General features: G+C 49.0%; 1 protein-coding gene across 16 annotated transcripts in view; it reads left to right on the top strand.

The window, feature by feature from the left end:
- The window catches only part of TCF4 (transcription factor 4), a 241,238-nt gene that overhangs the window by 185,754 nt on the left and 39,286 nt on the right, over positions 1 to 16,198 (top strand). For all 16 annotated transcript variants that reach the window (XM_014939781.1, XM_014939780.1, XM_014939779.1 and 13 more), the window contains one exon: positions 15,583 to 15,688. In XM_014939781.1, the coding sequence (XP_014795267.1) occupies positions 15,583 to 15,688 (106 nt within the window). The remainder of the gene's footprint in view (positions 1 to 15,582; positions 15,689 to 16,198) is intronic.

Raw genomic sequence — 16,198 nt, 5'->3', positions numbered from 1 at the left:
TCTCCCCAACCCCCCCCCAGCGCCGCCGGAGCCACACACACAGATCTGGGGAAGGGGGAATGTGCAAGAAGTTTGCGCCGCTCCCATCGCACGCGGAGAGCCGCCACGATTTTGAGGCTGCACTTGGAGATCTTCAAAAAGCTCCGGGCTGAGGTCTTTAATTTGGTATGCCATTAACTCATAGGATGGTAATTTGCTTCCAGTGTCTTTAGCGGCGTTATTTATAGCCACGACTATTTTTCATTGCAACTTTTACCGTGCTGGAGGCGGGGGGAAAAATAGGGGAGAAAGATCCAGTAAATAAAATCACACCACGTTAAACTATCATTTTTTGGGGGTTGATCTGAGAAGAAATCACAGCTTTTTCACTCCTCAGCGCAGGGAATAGCCGGTGCCTGCCCCCGGGAGCTCGCCAGGATGCAGGAATACCATCATGCTGGTCCTACCCTAGGCCCAGCACCACCACAGAGTTCACATTTTTCATTTAAAAGCAGATTACAGATGCTTTCAAAGCACAACTGCGGCGAAAAGCATTTTGGGGAAGTTCAGAAAGTTTAGGGGACGGTGGCAAACGGGCTGCTGACTCGTCATCTCCCTTTCTTCAGCCCCTTTAACGGGTGTTTAGTGTGTGACCGTGGACCTGCACTGTTTGTGACATCTCGGTGACGTCCAGCCCGCTCTCCTGGTCACCCACTGCAGTTTTAGAAGGTTTTGGGTACTCCTGTCAAGCTGCCGTTTGCCAAAAAAAAAGGGATTTTCTTTAATTTGTTGTTGTTATTTTAGTCTGCGGTAAGATGTAGACCAGATTCCCGTAAGGACATACATCCCTTTCTTCAGCCCCTTTAACGGGTGTTTAGTGTGTGACCGTGGACCTGCACTGTTTGTGACATCTCGGTGACGTCCAGCCCGCTCTCCTGGTCACCCACTGCAGTTTTAGAAGGTTTTGGGTACTCCTGTCAAGCTGCCGTTTGCCAAAAAAAAAGGGATTTTCTTTAATTTGTTGTTGTTATTTTAGTCTGCGGTAAGATGTAGACCAGATTCCCGTAAGGATGTACACCCATGAAGTGGCTTCACTGGAAATATTCCTGTGCTTAAATCTGTGCATGCTAAAACTTCTGGCTGGAGGGGGTCCCAGGACTCTCAGAAAAGAGAAGGGGACCACAAATGTGGACTTTGGCGTGTCCGTCGGTGTGTTTGTGGTCACCAGCCCATAGGTGGGAGCGCTTTCAGGTGGGAAGTCTTGCAAATCTCTACCTTTAGGGCTTCCTTCAGAAGGGTTGGAAGGTGTAAGGACTTGGTTCCCTTTCTGTCACCTGCAGAAGTGACCAGGAGTGGTCTGGAAGTGCTGGTGGAGATCTGCAGCGCTGCCCTGGGTGGTGATGGAGGGACAGATGGCAGGAGATGTTCCAGGGGTGACCTGTGCTGGAGTGTGGCCTCTGTACAGTCACAGTCAGGGGGGGTTTAACCCTTAAACTCCATCCCACTTCTTGGAAAAGCCCTGCCTGGGGGTGCTGGTGCCAGCAAGTCCAGGGAACAAGAGCAGGAGGACTCCTGAGCACCTCTCCTTTGCGCGCCAGCCATTCCAGGAGTGATGGGAGCAGGAGGACTCCTGAGCACCTCTCCTTTTTGCACCAGCCATTCCAATAGTGATGTAAAAGCACATTTTTACAGCTGATCCATGAGAGAAGTTCTTGAGTGAGTGTTATTCTTTCTGATAGCCCTGTGAAAGCGTTGTCCGGCCTCGTTTTTAAAACAGGGCTGACATTGGTACCCCTGCAACGACTTGCCCACTCCTCTTTGTGCTTGGGCAAAGCCCACGACCCCCCAAGGGATGCTCTCCAGATCTATGCCGCTGCCGAGGCCACCACGGAGATGTCCTTCCATCCGATGACGCCCGTTTGCTAATAGGTAGGGAGCCATTGGTTTGCTCCTTTCTCCACTTTGGGGCAGAGACACATTTTTTGAAGCATCCATCGCTGTGGCAGGGTCCGAAGTCTGGTTCATAACCATATTTACTTGGAGCTCCTGATTACTCCAGCTAATGAGTGCTTTATTAGAGCAGGAATACCTTTGCCTTGGCCTGTGGCTCTCCGCTAACAAGCTAATTGTTCAGCGCTACCGCCAGCCCCTGGATCCAACCACCTCATGTAATTTTGAGTTAGGATGCTCATGTTTGCATCCAAGCATTCAGATTTTTTTTTCCAAATTGCCTTTTATACCTATCTTGTCCATCAGCCCCTTTTCAGCCACTCTCCTCCCGGTGAGAACCGGCCATCGGGAGATAACGGCGTCGCAAACCGGCAGACGTCTCACCCCGAAGCTCCTGATGGTGCCCACAAACCATCATTATTTTTTTTCATTATTATTACTATTATTATTATTTTTTCCCCCCACCCCGTGCAATAATTCCGGTGTGGGGAGGCATTTGTGTCGTGTGCTCCCTTTCGGCTCGCGCCCCGTTTGGTTCCTGTTATGCAAATACCGCTTTAAACTTAGAAATGCCAATTTGCATTAATATTTTGGTTTCGTATAGCTCGCTATGGCGTTGCAGAAAACAAGTGCATTTTAATGAGCGTTTGGCAGAATGTTAAAAAAAGATATGGTACTCATTAAATCCTATTCTATGAGAACGCGGTCGTTTGTTGCCAAAAATCATTAGGATAAAATATAATGCGAGTTAAGGCCACAAGTACGGCCCCTCCTCAAAGGGTGCTCGGGAGCTCGGGAGTTGCTTCACTGCATCCTGCAAACTCCTCTCCCTGAATGGCAAAAAGGGAATATTCCCAATTTCCAGCTTTTCTCCAAACCTGCTGGCCCATCCCCGGGCAGGCGCTCTGCGTTCCCTTCCTGCTCCGAGCAAGCTCGTCTCCTCCTCCATTGGGTTCCTTTATTTTCTCTGATCCCGCAGACTTTTAAAGGATATAAAGGCTAAATTAAAAATGAGTATTTTATTCCCTAACGTATTTCAGAGCCTCATTTTGCAGCCCACTCCTCAGTGGTCACAGGTTTCCTTTGGCATCCTCGGACCGTGTCACATCGAGGAAGGGACCGCAGCATCCCTGCAAGTCACCGGAGATGCTCAGGGGGGACCTTTCCATGGAGTTTTCTGTCGTTAGACCCAAATATGTGAGCATAGAAGCATCCACACACACACACATCCCTCCCTCTGCCCTCTCCCATGCCAGCCCCAGGAGCTCTCAGGATTTTCTCCTGGCTGGCAGAAGGAACGTGAGCTGGGAGAGGTCACCCTCCGCCGACACTTTTTTTCCCCTCTTTTAAAACATTTTTTTGGGCGTATTAATCCTGGAAGTTGTTCCAAGGCTGATACTTGAGAAGCTGCTTTTCTGCGGGCTGGCTGCAGGAGGGCCAGGACAGGGTTAAAGGAATTCTTTTCTTCATTACTCAGAAGTGATATAGACTTTTCTTTGACTAATGTAGCTTAATTAGCGGTCAATTAAAACTGAACATTGTTGAATTGAAGTTCTTTGATCAGAACCCTTGGCATGGTCTCCCTTTCTTTAACTAGCCACCATCTTGAATTCATTTGGAATCAGTAGTGTAAACAAGTTTAAAACTGGTTCTTTTATAAGAAGTCAGCAGGCTTGTATAGCTGTGGTTTCTTTCTTTTTCTCCCCCCCCCCCTTTTTTTTTTTTTTTAACTTCTGTAGGCGGCAATTCAAAGCTGTGTTAACTGAAAACAGTGCTACGCCCTGAAAAGTGCATTTAAAAAAAAAAAAAGAAAGGAAAAAAAAAAAAAAAGTTGCATTAATTAATCAGGATTCGGTGGTTCCCTCCTCGTTCTGTTTCTCGCCGTAATCTGTATTTTTATCTCTCTGGTGAATAATTCCGGCGTTATCTGCAATATAGCTGGTTTGGTAATTTTGGTAATTGGGCAGCAGTGGTTGGGGAGGGTTTTTTGGGGGCTCCGCAGTCGCCAAGCAAAGCCAGATCGGAATTGGAGGTGCTTTAAAACCTTGGCTTTAATTAGGGAAGCGCGGCTTTAACTTCGGGTGATGCCCAACAGCAATAACTGCAGAGAAAAGACTCGATGCAAAGTTTGCTCGGGGCAGGGGGATTATTTTAAGAATGACATCTTAGAAGGTTTCTGGTAAGTGGAGGTGACGCTCAGGAAGGGCACGGTTCAGCGGATGGTCATGAGGTGTCGTCCAAAGAACATTTTGGGTTACATTTTTATGATTTACTTAATAGCACGGTCATTTCAGCAGTGAGCTCGAACCAAAGAGAAAGATGAAGATGCTCAGTTTTGTGAAAAATCATTGTTAAATGCCCAGCTTTTCTTTAAACCAAGAAGATGGCTATCGGAATAAAGGGCATTTTAAAACAATATTGAGTTTTTGATCAGCAGAGCTCTCTTTATAATCAAGATGAAGCAAGCTGAGATTTTCAAAGTGGATATATTTATCATGCGCTTTCCTTTAAATTGAATCATAGAATGATTTGGGCTGGAAGGGGCCTTAAAGATGTATTTAAGCTATAATATGTATCATTTTTATAATCCCTTATTAATAGCATAGAGTCAAAGAATGGTTAGAGATGGAAGGAACCTTAAAGATCATTGAGTTCCACCTCCCTACCCTGGGCAGGGACATCTCCCACCAGACCAGGTTGCTCCAAGCCCCGTCCAGCCTGGCTAATATTTATTATTTAAATATCAGATGTAAAATACTATATTTATCAGGTCTGTCCCATGTCACCCGGAGCCCAGGAACCCCTGTTTTTGGCGTGTTTGAGACAAATCAGCCCCTAAGAGTCCCCTTCATTCAAAGTGCCTTTTTAAACACTGGCACCAACTCCAGCTCCTCAAATACAGCTGCGCGCGGCTCGGGCTCTCAACCGCTGGAGCTTGACGGCGGTATTAATTTATTAGTCTTTTTTTTTTTTTTTAACTTTCCTTTCTCATTTGAACCCTCCCCTCTTCGCATGACGGAGTCTGAGTTTGAGTCAGCCTCGGCCGAGCCCAAAATCTGTGGCTCGACCTTCTGAATTTCCCTCGTTCGCGGTGGCACTGGGCAGGTTCGCGCAGCCCCGATACTCTCAGTATTAATCACTTTTGCTCAAAACCTCTCCCCGGCGTAGGCGAGCGCTGCAGAAAGCTTTCCTGATGCCATCCATCCCCCAGAAAAATGAGATTTAAAGGGTTCAAACTTTTTTATCTAAGCCTCGTACCGCTGCGGGAGCTGGGGCAGATCTTCCTAGCTCCAAGCATCCCCTTCCCACCCAACTTCATGCATTTGCCTCCTCTTTCGGGGTCAAAAGTCTTTCATAACGTAAATCTCCCGCTGGAAATGATAATAAAGAAGTTTCAGCAAATGACTTGCATATTTCCTAACTGCTTCTGCCTTGCTCTGGGCTTTAATTGTAGGAGGGACGAGGAGGAAATTGCTCCGCGGCGATGACATGAACAGATTTCTTTCTTGCTTTGAATGATGGCATTTTCAACTTTTAATCCCTTTCATCAGAAACTGGGTGAAAATCATAGTCCTAAACAATAATTAAAATAAAATTTCCATCTCTTGACAGAGAGAGAAATTGTTTATAGTAAATGTGCCTTTCAGCCTTCCCTCATGCCTTCTCCCAAAAGGGCTGATTAGGATGTAATAATTGGGGATGATAGCAGGAGGAAGACGACAATTCCATTTAATTAAAGATAATTTATTTTACTTTAACTTGGTGATGTCCCACATGAATAAGAGTAGATTTAGCAGATAGATTTATTAATGGGTACTGACATCTCTGCTGACATAAAAAGCAAACATTTTCTTTCCTCATTGTTTTTATTGTGTCTCGGCACCTGAAACCCCTGTGTCCCCCCCTTTCCCACTGCTCCCGGGGATGGAGCCGTTTCCGTGGAGGGCACAGCACCTCCTTTGGCACCCAGATGGGCCTGGGGTGCTGGGTTCTGATCAGGACCCACCAAAAAATCAATCTGCTGGAAGGTGGAATCTGGTCCGGGCTCCTTCCTGCTCCTCGCTGAAACCTTCATTTCCACTGGAGTTGGTTGAGCACCCAGTTATCCCCGAGTTCCCCAATCCATTGGGTGAAATCCCAGCTGTTGACGTGGTGCTGAGGGACATGGTTTAGTGGTGGACTTGGCAGGGCTGGGTTTATGGTTGGACACAATGTTTTTGAAGGTCTTTTCCAACCTAAATGATTCTGTTCTGTGGCTCTTGCTGGTGCAGGGCTGGGCTGGGGCTGGAGAGCAAGGTCCTTGATGGCAGGCTTGATGTCCTAGTTGGAGTAGAAGATTTCCTGGGGATGCTCCACCAGCTTCAGTCCTCAACCATCCCTGGTACTCTTTGGTGAAGCATGGTTTCCTTTGGGTTGTCCCAGTCCCTCCCAGCGTGCCCAGTTCAGTCCCCTCTTTCCCCGCCATCAGCTCTGCTGGTTGATACCCACCAGGAGGGTTCATCGCTGGGTCTACAACCCACCAAGACTCGTGTCAGGACTTTAGGCAAACAGATAAGGTCTAATTAATGATTTTTATGCTTTAAATTATTTGATCCCGCTGTGCTAGGGAGATAATGACCAGAAACACTGGAAGATTGCAAAATTAAGGCTCTTTTCTTGCGCAGTGATTTGAGGGGAAAATATGGGCAGATGCCTGACGCATTCACTGTCTCTGCTTGGATTTGTAAACAGAGCAGAGAAAATTTACAAAAAAACCAACAAACCAACACAAAACGGTTCTCAACAAACGCAGTGGAGAAAAGGAAGTTCGAAAGCAACTGGCGAAAGAAGGAAAATGCATGATATAGTCCTTTTCCTTTTCTCTGTCTCTTCTGGGAACTCCTGTACTCCAAAAAAAAAAAGCCAAAAATGCTTAAAAAACCTGCTATCTTAACATGAGACGTGAATTAGGACTCAGGTGTGGAAAGGGCCGCTGGAACTCGGCCAAGTGGCACCTTTGTTCTTTTCGTCATGGCTTTGATTTCTCCTTTCCCACTCTTTTTCCTCTGCTCCCTCTTTATGGCTTTCTGGAGGCCTGGCCCTGCCTTCCTGAGCGCCTGCAGCCGCTGAAATCCTGGGAACTGGGGGATGTCAGCTTAATTTCTGGATTTTGTCCCATCTCTCCTGGTTTTTCTGGTCTCTCTTTGTCCTTTCTTCCCGCCCACTCCTTCTCCATTTTGCTCTCTTGTTTCTCCTCCTGGACGTGTCTCCTGCTCCTCTCCGTTGACTTCTACATCCTTGGGGTCCTCCCCTGAGACCCACCGCAGTGAGGCCAGTCTACAGTGTCACCACCAAGGTGGCGTGTTGGTCTCAACCAGATTGGGTAAGTTACCCAACTCTTGAGTTGCCAGCTCCTCGTTGGCTTTCATGGTGTCAGTGTCTCCAAAATCTATAATTTTCTCATTTTTCCACATCCTCTGTTGCATCTTCGGTGCTGGCGTGTCTTCCCATCCCTTCAGCCAGCAGGGCTCATGTCCTGGAGAAGCATGACCAGAGCTGTGCTCAAGCTTGAAGGGCAGATCTCTGGTTCCCAATGCCTCCCCTGCTCGCGTCTCTGTGACTCAATGGAGGCTGATCTCACATCCCTGAGACCTGGTGGCCTTAAAAAAGGAAAGAAAGAAAGAAAAGTCCCCAGATGGCAAAGACTCCTCGATGTTCTCCTCTTCTTGTTCCTCTGGCTCTTCCTTCTCTTCCCCTAATTTGATGTTGAGGTTGAGGTCAACCTAATTTGAGGTCGATGGTTGCACTTGATGATCTGCAAGGTCCCTTCCAACCTAAACAATTCTGTGATTCTGTGTTTCTGATGCCTCTTGGAAGCAGTTGTGTTTTGGTGGGACCATGGGGTGAGCTCTGCCTCCTGGTCGTGTGGGATCCCAGAAGAACGGTGTCGTGTTAGAGCAGAATTCACCTGCGGGTCCCGACCCGGCTGGGGGTGGTGGCCGGGATAAAGACAAATGCCACCAAGGAATCAGAGTCCAAATAGAAAATCTCCGGGTCTATTTATGTTATTGTTGCCTTTTCCGAGTGTGTGTTACTGCGCAGGGATGACATCATGTTGTAATTTTATATTTTTTTTTTTTTTTGTTCCTCTAATTTAGTTGACCCCTTTTTAACTTTGGGCGTTGACGAGCTGCAGCGTTTCAGCGGGCCCATCTGGAAGACATTTGAACTGAACAGGATCTGCGGACTTAGAGGATCGTATGGGGTGGGATGAGGAGGCCAAAAAGTAAAAAAAAAAAAAGAGGAAGGCAGTTAATGTTTAGGGCATGGTGAGCGCGGGGCAGCTCCTTGTGCGAGCCCCGGTCCTTGGGGGGGAGCAGCAAAGAGGTGGTGTGGTCCAGATTTCAGCCTTTCTCCTCAAAACGAGCCGCGGTTGGTGAAGCTGGCACTTTGTAGTGGCTTTGGAGTCGACGTCAGGCTTTGGAAGTTCCTCCTCAGTGGTGTTTGTGGGAGGGAAAGGGAGAGCTCTGCCCGCGCCGCAGCGGGAGGGGAGCGGGACATCCTGCCCGGAGTCACGGTGGGGAGGGAGGACATCTGGACCCACAGCCCCGGTGACATCCCACACGGAAAGGTGCGAGGTGACAGTCAGTGGGTCTCACTCAGGATTTTTTAATAAACAGGAGAAGCAGGAGAGGAGATGGTCAAGGGGATAAACCTGCAAAGCTTGCAGCCCGGATCGGGCAACGGAGATGGTCAAGGGGATAAACCTGCAAAGCCTGCAGCCTGGATTGGGCAACATGCCCTTGTGGCCAGGAAGACCAGTGGTCTCCTGGAGGGCATTAAGAAGAGCATGACCAGCAGGTGGAGGGAAGTCATCCTTCTCCTCTGCTCTGCCGTGGGGAGCCCCCAGTTGGAGCACTGGGTCCAGTTGTGGGCTCCCCAGTTCCAGAAGGACAGGGAACTGCTGGAGAGAGTCCAGCAGAGGCTACAAAGATGATGAGAAAAAGTTCCAGAAGGAGAGGGAACTGCTGGAGAAAGCCCAGCAGAGGCTATGGAGAACAGACTGAGAGGGGACCTCACCAATGCTGAGCAATAGCTAAAGGGCAGGTGGCAAGAGGATGGGGCCAGTCTTTTTTCAGTGGTAGCGGATGACAGGACAAGAGGGAATGGGCACAAACTGGAATGTGGGAAGTTCTACCTCAACGGACCTGGGGCTGTTCAGCTGGAGGAGAGCAGACTGAGAGGGGACCTCACCAATGCTGAGCAATAGCTAAAGGGCAGGTGGCAAGAGGATGGGGCCAGTCTTTTTTCAGTGGTAGCGGATGACAGGACAAGAGGGAATGGGCACAAACTGGAATGTGGGAAGTTCTACCTCAACATGAGGAACAACTTCTTTCCTTTGAGGGTGGCAGAGCCCTGGCAGAGGCTGCCCAGAGAGGTGGTGGAGTCTCCTTCTCTGGAGATACTCAAACCCCGCCTGGACACGTTCCTGTCCAGCTGCTCTGGGTGGACCTGCTTTGGTGGCAGGAGGAAATGATCTCCATCTGAGGTCCCTTCCAAGCCCTGCCAGGCTGTTCTCCGTGCTCCGAGCCATGCGTGCCGTAGAACCGGCGCCAATTAATGGCGACGGGAGGGGGATGCGTGACGGGCCTCACACCTGCGCTGGCCTCCTCTCCCCTTGGCCGTGACCCCCCCGGGCCCCACAGCGCAGGTGCTTACCCCGGCCACGTACACTTGTTTTTCACGGTGCACCGTGCACTTAACGGCTCAGCGGGACCTGCAATTTCATACCTCTCCAGGGGCCGGGGAGGAGGAGGAGGAGGAGGAGAAGGGGGGGGACACGGCTCGCATGTGCTTTTCTGCGCCGGGGGCTCATATGGTCTCAATTAGCATTTGATGGCAACGCCAGGCCCCGGGCCCTCGGCGTGTTTGTCCTGCGAGAAAGATCTGGAAGAAGCCGACATCTGGTTTTGATCGTTGGCAATTGCAGGTTGATAGAATAAAACGTGGGGTGAGGTGGGTGGGTTTTCCTTCCGGCCCCTTCCCAACCCGGGCTGGTAATGTGCTTCACTGCCCGGGCTGAGCTTTTCATCAGCCCCCGCGCCCGCTCCTCTTCCTCTCCCCCCCTTTTCTCCTCCTCCTCCTCCTCCCCATCCCGCCAGCAACATGTGGCTGAAATTAGGGACCTGCGGGTTGAAAAGTGCCCTTCTGCTGGAAACCTGGAGCAGGTCGGCCCCACGGAAAGAGGGGCCTGCTCCTCGCACGTGTTAAAGTACAGAATATTTCTTGTGGTTATTACTACTGGAAGAAGCCGACATCTGGTTTTGATCGTTGGCAATTGCAGGTTGATAGAATAAAACGTGGGGTGAGGTGGGTGGGTTTTCCTTCCGGCCCCTTCCCAACCCGGGCTGGTAATGTGCTTCACTGCCCGGGCTGAGCTTTTCATCAGCCCCCGCGCCCGCTCCTCTTCCTCTCCCCCCCTTTTCTCCTCCTCCTCCTCCTCCCCATCCCGCCAGCAACATGTGGCTGAAATTAGGGACCTGCGGGTTGAAAAGTGCCCTTCTGCTGGAAACCTGGAGCAGGTCGGCCCCACAGAAAGAGGGGGCTGCTCCTCGCACGTGTTAAAATACAGAAGATTTCTTGTGGTTATTACTATTTTTTAATTAAAAGTTAGGGAAATTCATCCAGAGCAGTCACTGGTGTGATGGCAGAGCTGGGGGGGGAGCGAGGACAGCAGCCGGGGGCATCCCTCAAGTGTAAAGGAAGAAATAGTGATTTTATTTCCACTTTTTAAAGAACTATATATATATTTTTTAGCGTTGCTAGCGAGGGCAATTCCCCCTGCGTGCTCTGGTGGGGGTCCCTGGGCAGGGTCTCACGTCCATCTTCTGACCGAGGTCACCCACCTTCTCACCAAGGAATTTGGCACAATTTGGAGCCCGTGGCTCATGTGCGTCCAGTCCGGGCAGCCAAAGCCACCGTGTCCCACCGAGGTGGAGGTGGGTGGAAGGGGCTCCGAGACCCCCTCGGGCAGGTACCCCCCTAAAAGAGTTTCCCCCCCCCATTCGAAGGTGACATCTGGTAACACAGAGCAGCGAGGAGGAGGAGGAGGAGGTTTATTCCTCCTGACGGCTCCGATAGCCGCTGCGCTTTGCCGTTTGGTAATGCACTTATAATTTAATCAATGTTCTCTCGGAGATCTTAATTTTAAAGGAGTTTCACCGTGGATCTTAAAATCTCTGGGCTGCTGATTGATGGGTTTCTTCCCTTCACAAATGTTTCCTTCTAGCAGGTACCTATTTAAATGGGTTGCTCTGTGGATGGAGACGCGCGGTGCTCGGTCACGGCTGCGTTTGACACAGTCGTGGGTGCCAGGCAATAGGTTTTTATTATTATTTTTCCTAATTTTGCCTTGCGTGGGAAGGCTGGGATGGCTGAGCCCCGTTGCACGAGAGGGATGCCCTCCCGTGCCGCCTGCCTCGCCCAGAGCATCTCGCCGGCAGCGAAACCGAGAGAGGTTTCAATTTGAGGGGAAATTGAAAATCTTCTGGCAAGGAGGAGAGGAGGAGGGAGCTGAGGAGGAGAGCCAGGACGGAAGGGGAAAAGGTGATTTCTCACATCTCCTTGCTAGGGCTGGGTTTCCGAGCACCTGCGGCCGGAGAGAGCGCGGTGGGTCGAGGAGGTGGCCTGTCCCACAGAGCCTCCCTGCTGGAGGCATCTCCCCATACTTGGCCAAGCACAGACCTCCCTACTGGTGATGTCTACAAGGGATGGCCGCATCCCTCACCCAGCCCTTGTCACCCCATCTCTGGTTCTCAATAGCTAATATGACTCATTAATAGGTGTTTTCAAGGCCGTTTGTCCTTTATTTGGTGGCCTCCACACCCCCCAAGACTTGAGCATGGCACCATGGTCCATCCAAGCCACAAACATCCAGGGATCTCGGCAGTTCTGTTCAACCGAGTCTCTTAAAGACTGAAAAACTGAAGTTGTTGGAAATGCATTCCCAGGACAGCGAGCTTTCCGGAAGAATTGTAGAAGAAAAGGTGTTTGGAACTTGCGGGCAGGCTCCCAAAAACGGCAACAATGTGATAATTTTTTCATCATGTCATATTACAGAATGGCGTGTTTTTTCCCAGATCATTATTCATCATCTCTTCAAACCTCCCAGCGTGAGTCAGAGTGATTTTCTAAATTCAGGCTCTCTTTTAAGAATATTAACATCTTTAAATCTATAATATATTTTCTGTCAAATCAGAAAGTCACTTGTACACATCTGCGGTTTACTCTCCTTTGCCTTTTTGTAGACAGCATATTACTGCTTTTCCCAGTGCCATAAATTTAACCCCTTTTACTTTCACTATTCCGGATCAAGTTATTGGGTTGTTTTCTTTATCAACACTTAACTCATGATAATTTATGTCTCTCTTCAGACGGGGTTATCGGGGCAATTCCTTCTCTGTAAAATCATCTGGCAGGCGTTTATGGGCAGATTTAGGGAGGTGATTAAATAATGCAACTTCTTGCTTTTTTAAACACTTTTTTTTTTTTTTCTTTGGTGGAAGGATGATGAGAGGGACAGGGGGCAGTCGGGATATTGCTCATCCAGTTAATCCTCTCCTACGCTCTCTCTATTGCCTGTTGAAAAACACCGCGGTCCCGATGATACCCGGGGAAACCAATCTGGGGACTTTTACAGGTTTTAACAGGAGAGGGATTTCCATCCGCGCTCTTCGCTGGTGTCGTGATAACACGAGAATCCCACTGTGATAAAAATCTGAAAATAATGAATATTTATGTCGAAAGAGTGACGCTTCTTCAGGAAATACAGGATTTTTTTTTAAAAAAAAAAAAAAGCTACCTTGTATCTCCTCAAATTCTTCCGATGCCGCAGCCTGTCACAGCAAAACGAGTTAATTTGCTTCAGCCCCGTGGCTTTCCCTGTGTGAAAATTCAGCTGTAAAACCAACAGAAGAATAAATCAAGTGTCTGCCTTTGGCGAGGAAGAGTTACACCCAGTTACATGACACTGGCATTTATTTTGGCTATTTTTCCCATCCCTTCGTGCCTTCCCCTGCACCTCCTGGTGCTTTGCTTCTCCTTCCCAGCGCCCAGGGGACGCGGGCTGGATTGTGCCCGAGCCTTCGTTTGGCATCTTTACACAACCACAGAGGAAATGAAAGAAAAGTCCCTGGAGGCACATGACCCCGCTGGAATTGTCACCTTATCCTGGCATGTCCCCTCTTGCCGTGTCCCCGTGGAGTCCCGTCGCACGGGGACAGTGTCAGCCTTGGAGCCCCTCACCCCGCTGCTTTGGGGTCCAGTTTGACACCAAGCAACGAAGCAAACTCATAAATTAGGGGAAAAGTCAGTGAGAGGCATAAAATCCATCCTCATTTTCTTTACAGCTGTTAGACCTTTGTAACCCAGGGACTGCAGGAAGCTGAGGTGAAAAGCCAAATTTCCCTCGGTGGGAGGGGGCCCTTTCCGGGCGTAGTTTTGGTTGAGCTGGAGTCAAGTCTGAAGGCAGTTAGGTTGGATGGCTGCAGGAACAGAGGAAAAGCCAGACATTAGGGTGAGATACCCCTCAAAGAAGTTCCTCTTCATATTGAGATGGAATTTCTCATGTTCCAGTTCGTTCCCATTGCCCCTTGTCCTGTCACTGGGCACCACTGAGAAGAGTTTGGCCCCATCCTCTTGCCACCCACCCTTTAGATATTGCTCAGCATTGATGAGGTCCCCTCTCAGTCTTCTCCAGGTTGAACAGCCCCAGGTCCCTCAGCCTTTCCTTAGAAGAGAGATGCTCCAGTCCCTTGATCATCTTTGTAGCCTCTGCTGGACTCTCTCCAGCAGTTCCCTGTCCTTCTTGAACTGGGGAGCCCAGAACTGGACCCAGTGCTCCAACTGGGGCCAGAAGGGCACATTGCTGGCTCATGGTCAACTTGTTGTCCACCAGGACTCCCAGGTCCCTCTACAGAGCTGCTTCCAGCAGGTCAACCCCTACCTGTACCAGTGCATGGGGTTATTCCCTTCTCAGTGCAGGACCCAACACTTTCTCTTTGTACCTTTAATCCAGTTAAATGCTTAGACATGAGTAGAAGGTGCCCTTGGGTGATACCAGAGCGATGGCAGTGGTGGCTGGTGGCTTCACGGTGGGGTGCTTTGACCAGTTGGGTGCAGAGCTGCGTTGCCTCTTGTTTTACCCATCCAAATAGTCTCCAGGCTTCCCGGGGGGACTCCTGAGCACCCCAAACCCTCCTTGGGTTACCCTCCTTGTGATGTTGGGCTCATCCCATCCCACTGCTGCTGGCAGTGATGGTCAGGCTCAGGCAGAGCCACCCGGGGACACGATGTCCCACGTCCCCGCTCCTCCCTCGCGCTCTGGAGCCCCGAGGCATGCGGGGATGTCACCCAGCACCCCCCAGCCTTGGGGTTTTGGGTGGGTTCTTCTATTTTCCCTCATCCCTTTGCTCCTCTTTGCCCCATCCGGGGGGCTGCTGGCGGAGGAGAGCTGGGTTCTCCCCAACCCGCCGGGGGATTTCTCTTCCCCTTTTGATTATTTTTTTTTTTGCCGCCGTGACCGGCGAATGTCGGAGCAGGCGCCCTGCCAATTTTGTGATCCGCTGCCTGCTTCAAAATGGAGGCAGGAAGGTATCCATTTTCATCAAGGAGATGACAGTGCTTCGGTCTTCCTGACCATCTGGAGAGAGGCACCTCCAGCACCCAGACAAAGCGCCGAGGAGCAGGGAGAGGCAGAGGGAATAAACCACCCTGCAAATAATAAATTACATTATCAGCCTGGGGTGGGTTATTTTTTATTTTTAGGAGGGGGGGTGTGCGGATTTTTGGGGGGGAAGAGGGGTTTCGGTTTGGTTTTAAAACGCTCTCCTGGTTGGGCTAAAGTAAAGGAAGAAATCCAGGCGATATTTTCTAAAAGGCAAGTTGCAGAAAGCTCTGGTGTATTAGTAAACAAATGTAAGTAAATTAGTGTTTTGGCACACGTACCGAGTTTACTGCACGGACAAATATAATAAGTCCTTGGAAAGGAGGAGTTTTTTCCCCTGGTGTGTACACACGCTGTGTTGGTGGTCTTGTGTAGATCCAGGTTTTTTAATAGTCCTTTCAAGCTTCTCTGGAAAGCGCTTGATCCATGGGAATTTAATATCCCCAGATATGGTTGTAATTTTCAGCGCTCTTGATAATGCTGTTTTTCTGAATTTTTTTTTATTTCTTTTTTTTTTTTTTTTTTTTTAGTTTGGGAACTAAAGTTTTTTGACTTCCTCGCCGGGCTTTCGGTTTTGTTCTTAAGAGGGTAAAGTCTGTGGGCTTTCATACGAGCAAATCAGCATTGTTTCGAGTTCCTGTTTATTTTAAGCTCCGTAATGCTCTAGGAAGAACATATGTACATCTGTTTGTTCGTTTTATTTACAGAAATACATAGTTTGACAAATACCTTGCAAATACCCTTGTTTAAAGCTGGAAAATGTCAGGCTGGGGTTTCTTTTGAAGCTTCAAATTTATTTTCCAGTCACACATATACTGAGGGTTTTGTGTTCTGAGAGAAGAATGATGTGGTGTTGCGAACTGATTTATACCGAGCGAGGTAAAAACTCGATATTTCTTTCCTGCTTCCTGCTAAAGGCGTACTAAATTAGTCTTTTTTTTTTGCCTTAGGTTTATGCCCCGTCAGCAAGCACTGCCGACTACAATAGGGATTCACCAGGTTATCCATCCTCAAAACCAGCAGCCAGCACTTTTCCCAGCTCCTTCTTCATGCAAGGTAAGACCCCGCTTTCAAAAGGCAACCTGCTTTGCCTACGTTTTCTGGGCTTGGGGGTTGGTTTCTGTTCAGTTGGAATATCACCTCCTGGGCTGTGCCATTACCATGAAAATGAAGAACCTTCCTTGGACCATTATGAACATCTTGTTTTGATCCCGCGGTGGAGCCACGTCGTGAATAACTTCCAGCCTCTTATCACCTTTCCAGCCTCTGCACCTATATTATGCAGATACTAAATGCACACAAATTGGGGTATATACTTTGGGCATTGTTGGTTTATGTTAATGAGGGAGATTTTTCTCCTACATAAAGTGCAAGTCTTCTATTTGCGCGCCCGCAGAATTAGAGCAGCCTTTTATAATGAAGATGTTCCTCTCATTTGAGGATGGGTTAGCAGTTTTCATCTATTTGCTGCTACCACGTTGTGTTTCTCGCAGTGATTACATGCAAGTGTGCTGAAATTTGATATAACGTAGTGAATAAAATCCCTAGAGTTTGGAAAAAATCCAC

This window comes from Calidris pugnax, unplaced genomic scaffold (genome assembly GCF_001431845.1).
Source record: "Calidris pugnax isolate Ruff unplaced genomic scaffold, ASM143184v1 scaffold79, whole genome shotgun sequence".
In the NCBI taxonomy this organism is placed as follows: domain Eukaryota; kingdom Metazoa; phylum Chordata; class Aves; order Charadriiformes; family Scolopacidae; genus Calidris; species Calidris pugnax.
The sequence above is the reverse complement of the archived record's forward strand: the minus strand, read 5'-3'. Positions and strand labels throughout refer to the sequence as shown.